This window comes from Oreochromis aureus, linkage group 3 (genome assembly GCF_013358895.1).
Source record: "Oreochromis aureus strain Israel breed Guangdong linkage group 3, ZZ_aureus, whole genome shotgun sequence".
In the NCBI taxonomy this organism is placed as follows: Eukaryota; Metazoa; Chordata; class Actinopteri; order Cichliformes; family Cichlidae; genus Oreochromis; species Oreochromis aureus.
In genome coordinates, this window is record NC_052944.1 from 131,968,727 (window position 1) to 131,977,756 (window position 9,030).

General features: G+C 41.5%; 1 protein-coding gene across 1 annotated transcript; it reads right to left on the reverse strand.

The window, feature by feature from the left end:
- Nucleotides 1–1,810: 1,810 nt before the first annotated feature.
- LOC116333638 (HLA class II histocompatibility antigen, DQ beta 1 chain-like) lies at nucleotides 1,811–5,992 on the reverse strand. Its single transcript, XM_039608549.1, has 6 exons — nucleotides 5,900–5,992; nucleotides 3,812–4,084; nucleotides 3,328–3,541; nucleotides 3,041–3,108; nucleotides 2,848–2,961; nucleotides 1,811–2,617 (listed from the first exon to the last, which is right to left on the reverse strand). The coding sequence occupies exons 1-6, from the start codon at nucleotides 5,952–5,954 to the stop codon at nucleotides 2,592–2,594; spliced, it is 750 nt and encodes a 249-aa protein (XP_039464483.1). The 5' UTR covers nucleotides 5,955–5,992; the 3' UTR covers nucleotides 1,811–2,591.
- Nucleotides 5,993–9,030: the final 3,038 nt, after the last annotated feature.

The following is a 9,030-nucleotide window of genomic DNA, read 5'->3' on the forward strand; positions in this document are numbered from 1 at the left end:
TCCTCCAAAGGGATAGCAGATGCAGGTTGGACCCTGCAAAGATGCATTCGTCTGAGTTGCGCTGGCGCGGCAGAGGCTCTGTAGCTGGTTACAGGGGTCTGAGAGACCACAGTGAGGTGGGTAGGTCTGGTGGCCATGTTGTTTGTGAAAAAAGGAGAAAACTTGTTTTTCTGAGAGGGAAAAACTGTTAAATTGAACTTGAAATGTGAGATTATTTATCCTGATACAGGTGAGAGAATAGACCTATGGCGGAGAAGATAAATCGGATCTGTATCCAATTGGGTGAGCGGGGTGCGAATGGATCCGCCCCTTTGTTATGTAATTGTCAGCGGGGCAGTAAGGTTTACCTGGTATGATTGATATGCACACAGGTAAAAGTGACGCGAATTGTTTAGTGGTCTAGCGATGGGGGTATTATTGTGAATTGGTCTGAGTGGATTCGGTCTGAGTGGATTCAGACTGAGTGGATTCAGTCTGAGTAGATTCAGGCTGAGTACCGCTAATTGTTTTAGTGGTCTGGCGAAGGGGTATTATTGTGAATTGGTCTGAGTGGCGGCAGGGCAGCGGGGCACCTGGGAGGCGGAGTGGATCTCCGGCGCAATCTTTCAAACGAAGACCCAGAATCATTAAGGATCAGATACAGCGAGAGTAACAGTGGAAAAACTGTTCTCTGGCAGCAGTTCGGTGCGGATCGGAGCAAAGGGAGAACTTAGACTCTGGGGCTGAATTTTAGTGGGAGCTAGTGATAGGGCTGTTTTTTGAAGAAAAAAGACTAAGGATTTGGTTTCAGGATTTTCCCCTGTTATCGAATATAAGGCTTGGGGATAGGAGGTTCCCTAGAGGTTATTTCTAGGGGTTTTGGAGAAAAAACGCGGAGGGTTTTTGAGGAGTTTGTCCCTGCTTATTTTGCCTAAGGATCGCGAGTAAGAACTTAGAGAGGGCGCTAGTGATAGGGCTGTTTTTTGAAGAAAAAAAGACTAAGGATTTTTTTCAGGATTTGCCCTGTTATCGAATATAAGGCTTGGGGATAGGAGGTTCCCTAGAGGTTATTTGTAGGGGTTTTGGAGAAAAAACGCGGAGGGTTTTTGAGGAGTTTCTCCCTGCTTATTTGCCTAAGGATCGGGTGGGGAGCCGCGGAGATCGCGAGTGTTTTTTTGCGACTCTGAGTTTGATTTTAAATTTCTTTGTTCGGATTAAACAAATGCATATAAATTGAAATAAAGTTTTCCCACAGGGCATGCACCCTGTATGTCTGGACATACTGAACGTTACAAAAGCACAAGTTTAACTAAGCACATTTATACTGGTTTAACACATTTTAAATACACAAACACGGAGTCCCCACAGAAGCACGGCCCCGAGTCAGGCGCGCGCACGAGCGCGCCTAGACACACAGGCGCGGGGGTGCGCGCACTGCGCACTCATGCGCTGTCATGCGCTGACCCACCACCAGATGGCGTTTCTTTAGGGGAAAAAAGGAAAAAGTTTTTAGTGGATTAAAAAAATAAAAGAATGCTATTTGATATAAAAACTTTCTAAAATAATCAATTAGTTGTTTTTTGGGGGGGAAGAAAAGCAATGAACTAGCATATTTTGGATGAATATCATATTTTTATGAAAATCATAATTTTTATGAATATCATAATTTAATTATTATCATAATTTAATTATTATCATAATTTAATTACTTCCTGAGCTCATGAATAATTCATTAGAATTTAACACTCAAAAAGCTCATGAATATTTTGACAGAAGGGGTCTATTATCCCTCTCTGATGATGATGAAAGTGAAGACTCACAGAGGCAAACGTGAACTAAAAACTCAGCTTTTATTGCTGGATGGCAAAAAAAACAGAAAACTAAATATATTGGAAATAATAACAACTTAACCAGGTGGACAGGCAAAACACAAAGCACGGGATGAGGGAAATCACAACACCAACCAAGGAAAGCACAGGGCTTAAATACACAGATGGAACAATCAGGTTATGGGAGGCAGGAGGGAAACACAGCTGAGCCAAATCAGGCCTAGCAAGACAAGGGAAGCAAATCTAGAAACACTGACCTGGGACACGGACTTTCAAAGTAAAACAGGAAACATAACACACAGAGACGCAGACTTGACAAGCGGATACAGCTGACAGGGGAGACAGAGGAACACAGAGACAGAAACCAGAAGACTAAAAACTCTAACATAGAACCCAAAAGACTAGAAATGATAAATAATGACAAAATCAAAGTTCAATTATAATGCAAAGCTCAAAACACTGGGTCAATGACCCAGGTATCCTAACAGAAAGAGTCCGTTTCCCAGCACACACCTGGGTTTTTTCCAGGTCAGGTAAAATAAATGTCACATGTTAAACTACATTTTACCAGAAGTGACATTCTGGTTGGACCTGAGACGTTCCTGTGGTCAGGTAAAGACTCTAAGAACACTTTGACCAGCATTGAGGCTCCAGGAGATGCACCACAGTCCACATTCAGCCCGTCTCAAAAAGCCTTGATCAAACACAGAGCTTCCAGCAGCTTCTGCTTTTGCTTCCAGCTGACAGACAGAAGCAGAACCAGGCCCAGGTCCACAATCAGGATCAATTACTGGGAACCAGCATCAGTCCTGGGGCACAGGCAGAGAAAAGAAGGAGACGGGTCATCATTAGAACAGGTCTGACTGCTTTAAACCAGGAAATCTACTCACATGTTCGTAGCCTGAACCAGCTGCAGTTAAATTTTTTTCTCAAATAAATTGACATAAAGCTAATTCATGTTTTTAATCCATCATTTGTATAGTCAAAAGATGTTTACAATTTATACAGGGCTTGGTATAAAGGTGTGTCGCGCTCTGACCTCGGGCCTTCCACCTGTAGTAGATGAATCCAGCCAGAGATAAGGTCAGACCCAGGATCAGTCCTGAGGCTCCGATGGCGAGTTTGTTCCTCTCTGACTCAGGCATGGACGGGTCTGAGGACACACAGGTGAGAGTCAGACAGGTAGGTATGTACAGGTGTGTACAGGTGTGTAGATACAGAGAGGTATTTACCCCAGTCAGTGATCAGAGGTTCCTTCAGGCTGGCGTGCTCCACCTTACAGGAGATCTTCTCTCCAGACCTTCAACACAAACCAACCAACATCACTGACTCTTACAGACAACACTAAATGAACTGGACTAGGTCATTAATCTGGAATTACACTCGTATGATCTAAAAGTGACTTATTTTCTGCACTACATTGCCCCTTCCCGGATTAAAAAAATAAAGAAATAGTCATAGTAGATTTTTCTTCTGTATTAAAAAACATGCCTCCTCACCAGGCCTGACCTGGACTCACCTAGGTGTGTACTCCAGGTGGGAGTGTATCTGGTAGAGCCAATTACCATCTGACATCCCATCAGTGGAAGTGACATCAGAGGTGACTTCCTGCCCATTTCTCAACCAGCTCACTTTGACTTGTTTAGGATAGAAGTTGTAGATGCTGCAGACCACCATGGCAGGATGATGACCACCAGCAGGCGTCATGGAGTGAAGCCTGACTGATGGTTTCACTGGAATATAATAATGAGGGGACTCTTTTTGGACTAATGTACCAAAACCATAAAGTGCGCACAAAATGGTGAAGTTACTCTGTACAGTTTAACAGAACTATCTTGGTGAAACAGTGTGGACACAGAAGTTTAAAATTAGTATTTCAATTTGTTCTGACAGCACAAGCAAGGAGAGCTTGCCACTGCTGTAGACTGTGTTCTGTTGCTAATTATCCCATCAGGGTGAATCCTGAGGATTCATCTGATGGGATAATGGAAACAGTGGCTCACCTGACTTGAGCAGAACGTTTCTGTACCAAACCCCAGTGTTGTGATGGCAGAATGTCTCCTTCTGAGCTCTCCTCCTGCTCAGTACATCAGGATCATTGTTCCAATGCTCTGCATTCTTCACACCAAACTCAGTGTATCCAACATACTTTCCCAAATTGCTGTCAAATCTGGCAAATTCCACTTTGTTATAATATATAGAATAGATATACTGGATGTCCTTCAGTTCAGTGGAATTAAACAGGCAGCGAAACAAACTGTAAGTCACATATCCATCTAAAAACAAGATAACAAGAGAATCATTCAGACTGAGCTGGTCCTCCAGTGGATACTGTCACATTCCTACTGTGTTATGATGCACATGTTGTAGTAAATCAGCGCTTGCTGAAGGTTAAAAGGAAAAACATCACAGAAAGAAACCCAAGGACCCAACTGATCTAAACAATTCAACAATGGAAGTCGCTCAGCAGCTCCACCAGTTTCTAAATGTTGTGGTTCAGTTTGCTTTTGTGTAGCTGAATAAGATGGAAATTTGTTCCAGAAAACTAACACGGTGTTTCTAGTTTGGAGAGAAACTGTCATGGTCCCTGTGCCTCCCCGGCCAGCCCAGTGTGGCCACCAGTGTTTGTTGTTTTGCTCTCTCTGCTCCCCTCGCCTTGTGTGCTCTCTCTCTCTCTCTCTCTCCCCCTACCTGTCTGCCTGGGCGGAGCTCAGATTGGGCTCCCGCCCTTGGCCCACGCACCTGCAGCTGATCTCCAGTGATTGATCTTTGGCTCTTCTTAAGGCAGGGGCTCTGAGTGACTCTTTGCTGGAATATTGAGTAACCCTCGATAGTATTGCCTGGCTTCATTGCGATTCTGTTTTTCCCGTGCTTCCCTTCGACTTACCCTCGTTTGTGTAAATAGGTTTACCTGGATCAGCCCTTTTGTGAACCCTGGACCCCGTGAGTGAGAGTGAGCTGCTTGTGTGGAGATTGTTTGGACAAGGAGCGGAGCAAGTGCGAAGAAGTGTGTTTCCCCAGCCTGTGATCCCCGGGACCCTGGTGTTTCCCCCCCTTCACGTGTACATAGCGCACCAGTGTGATTAATAAAGAATTGTTGAATCGTGCATTCTCAGTCTGGGCCTGAGTCCGTTCCACCGCCGTGACAGAAACCACAGATTTATCTACAGTTTAAATTAAAAGAAGTTCAACATACCCAAAGCATCTTTCCAATTATATATAAAAATACATATAAAAGATCCAGAAACAGAATTTAGGCATAGGTCTTAGTCTATCTGAAATTGTTAGGGGAAAACAAATCAAAGAATAAAGTTGCTTCTCAGAATCTCAATTCTCATCAGGGAAACAAAGACTTTAGACGTTACTGAAAAACTTTAGACCCTCCTACTCTCCCCACAGAGGGCTCAAACAATAGAGATAAATTAGGACCATGTTTTGTTTTTTTTAATTTGCTGGGAAATTACAGAGCCCCAATGGATTATAAATCCAGCTATCAGGATGAGACTGAAGTTTAGATGTGCAACTTTAATTCAGGAGGTTAAATAAAAGTACTGCATTGACTATTTATTCATTACAGATATTTTTTGTTTCACATTAGTCTTTCTGAAGAATGCCAGTGCCTACATAGTGCCGTGAACAACACGTTGACCAACAAAACAAAACAAAAAACACAAAAAATCCCAAAACACATACTAGTTATTCAATTCAGTCTCATATATGATTATGGAAAGCTCATGAGGGCTAATGTGTTTTTATTAGAGGTTAGTCTGCTGATTGTTGTATTGATGAATTAATTTTTTTCTGTAACACATGAACAAAGTGAAACAAAGCAGCAGGACAATCTTTGTGATATAATTTGTTTGAGCAGAGTCTTCCTGTGAGTCTGTGGAGCTCAGTGGTCACTGAAACAGTGGAACCAGCTCTGAGAGACAAAGGAGGATCATCACAGATGAAGGTTACAGAGAAAAGCTGCTTTAACTCAAACATAATACAAATAATGATCACATCTCACACGTCACTATCATCTGATCAATAAAACACTGATTGTGTAAACACTGTGTATACATGATTGATTAGTGTATCGATCCTACCTGCTGTGCAGAGGGTGATGAAGAGGATGGTGAAGCATAGAAACATTGAAGCCATGTTCAATTGAACATTGAAGCCAAAGTTCTCCTGGCAAACACTGACAGTCTGACTGAGAGCTGCTGTAAAAACCAGAGGAGACGGCCACATGACGTGCACCATCACCTGTTACTGGGAAGAATTGTCTGACAAGAAAACAGGAAGTGATGATAAATAAACAGAAAATATTTTACTGGAACCAATTTAACCTGAACAGTCTTACCTGGAATATTTTATTGTGTTTAGTACTATTGTCATTATTATATAATAAATCAGGATGTCATAATTATGTGAAACAGTTATTGTTTCATGTATCAAATAAGAAAAATAAAATTATTGGACATTACAAATTTATTAATTAGCAGCTACATATAACTGTATGTAAACTATGATTTTTTTCAACTTTTTATGTTGTTTATGTCATTATTGTACAATTACATGCATTAAAATGAGAAAAGTGTAAAGTTTGGATCTATTTCTGTTTCAATCAGTTGTTGAATAGAATTACCTGATAGGACACAAATGGTTCTGGTGAAAATCACAAATATCAGTGAGTAAAAAACTAAAAGATGATTAAAACAAAGAAGCCCAAAGGGCTTTGGTTTCTCTATAAGTGTATTCATAGTTTTATGGTAGAGAGAATCATTACTGACACACAGATAAGAGAGAGACCCGCCCTACTTGATGCTGCTAATTTGAGTTCTGTGACTGTGTTTTTCATGAGAAAATAATGACTGGATTTCCTGGTTTCAGCGCCTGGCAAGACAAAACAAATCAAAGAATCTGGGCGAGCTGGTTTGATTGTTATGCCTGTGCAACCACAGTGTTATCATTCTGGAAATATTTTAATTGGGTAACATTCACCAGGTGCAAGCAACCTGTTTTAAGTTATGGGTAAGGTTAGGTCCACATCTTATTTCTGAAGCTATTTTCATTCATGTATTTTTTATTGCATTACTCTAAAATGGAAACTAATCCTTACTCTGTGAGTGACTCAGTGGAAGTTAACAGGGCTATTGTAGTTATTTTCATGATGTAAATGTTTCATGCTGCCAGTCTTAAAAACAAACAAACAAACAAAAAACCACAGAGACACATCTCTCTTGTTTTAGTCATTGCAATGTTTTCCAGTATATTTTAGACTAGACTATTTTAACATTTTCCTCATTACTTCTAAAAGTTTTCATAGCATATAAGACTAAATCTCTAGGCTGTATCACTAACCTCTTAGCACCCTGTGCCATGTATTTTACAGAGCATGTTTTTGTCTCTTCCAGGAGATGCAACATTACAGCCAGAGCCAAAACGTCATGGCTACAGGTCAACCACTTCTCCTCATTGTGTGATGGACTTTTATTGGTTAACCCCACAATTTCACCATGGAAAGCCACATGAGCACAGGTGTGATGAACCTGCCTGGTCTTTCCTTCCTCTGACAGACTGTCAGTTGGGTCTTGAGGGAAAACACACCTGTTGCCACTGAGATAGCTGTGACTGGTAGCTAACATTCTCTCTGTCCTCTTCCCAAAAGGGAAGCATGTTACTTCAGTTTAATTGAACTAAATACATTTTGATTTTGCTCTGATTCTGTTGTCTGTCTCACTTATTTTTAGTCCAGTCCTTGTACCTCATCATTTTCAGAGGAAATCTTTTTGTTTGTTAAATCATTTAACACTGACCTATAAAGGTTCTGTTAAAACCAGTGAGCAGGTCAGACTCAAACACAGAACTCAACAGATCATATTCAGATCAAATCCTCCTCCACATTCGATTTCTCTCCTACAGAGACTAAAGCTTCTGCAAAGAGGAGAAGACAGGTTAATAATCGATGAGGTAGCAACAGGAAACAGACTTACAGGTCAGAGTGGATTTTCACTAGGGTGGTTAGTTCAGCACTCAGGCGACAGCTCAAGCTTTGGTCCCAGCATAATCAGTATCCAACTGGTCAGCAGATCATAAACAGGTAAGCTTGATTGTGTCAGGGTTCTGGGTCTCCTGACCCAGCGTTTTCAGTTCTTTGTGATTTTTGTATTATGCCGAGTTCATTTTTGATTTCTTCTATGGTTCCTAGGTTTTGATCCCATGCCCCTCATGTTTCTCTGTGCCCCCTCTGTTCTGTGTTTAGTCTTCTCTGCCCGTGTGTTCCCTATGTGTAAAGTCCGTGTTTCTTGGTCTGTGTCTTCGCATGTGTGAGTTTCCTGTTTTATTGTGAAGGTCTGTGTCTTATGCATTGTTGGGAAGGCTACTTTTAAAATGTATTCAGTTCAGTTCATTTTTATTTCAAACATATACATTCACCAACATTTCTTTTTTTTTTTCTTTTTTTCTTTTTTGTCCGTCCCATTTGGTTCTTTAGCCGTCAGAATTGTTGTCTGAAGACCAACAAGGATACCAAATGGATTTATTTTGCCAAATGGATCATCATGGCATTGCTGTATTGGTCCATTTGATCAAACTTTATTGTTATTATTTATTTTATTTTCAGTTGTTACAGATGGGACAGACATGGCTGGGGGATAGGAAAGGGAGAAAGAAAGAGAGGAAGGAAAAGAAAAACAGAAGGGAAAAGGGACAGTGAGAAAGGGCACTTACAAAGACAAAGAGAAAAAAAAAATCTCCTGGATCACCTGTTGAGAGAAAAAGAAGAGAAGACAAGCAAGAAAACAAACAAAAAAAAAAACAAAGCAACATACTAAACACAACACCATCACGTTAATCTAGCTAAGTGTGAACAGCAGTAAATACTAAATATTGAAAGTTGTTGTGCAGCACGAGGACAGACAGCGCACAATGTGCTTTGAAGTAGCAGCTAAGAAAGGTGTAGTTTATGTCTCACGAACAGTGAACACCCGTGTGCACACCTGTGTGGATCAACGCTTGTATACAAAAAGGTTTCCCCATGTAACGGTCTGCTAGAGGGTGTGGAGGCCATAGCCCCGTCCCCAGGGCATGAAGCAGGCATGGAGGAGATCCAGGCTCCAGACATCCAGAGGCCCCAGAGTGCGAGAGCCCAAGGAGTACCACCGGAGGGCATCCGTGCCACCCTCCTGGGAAGGGCTGAGGAGATCTCCAGACGAGGGGTCACCCAGTAGCCACG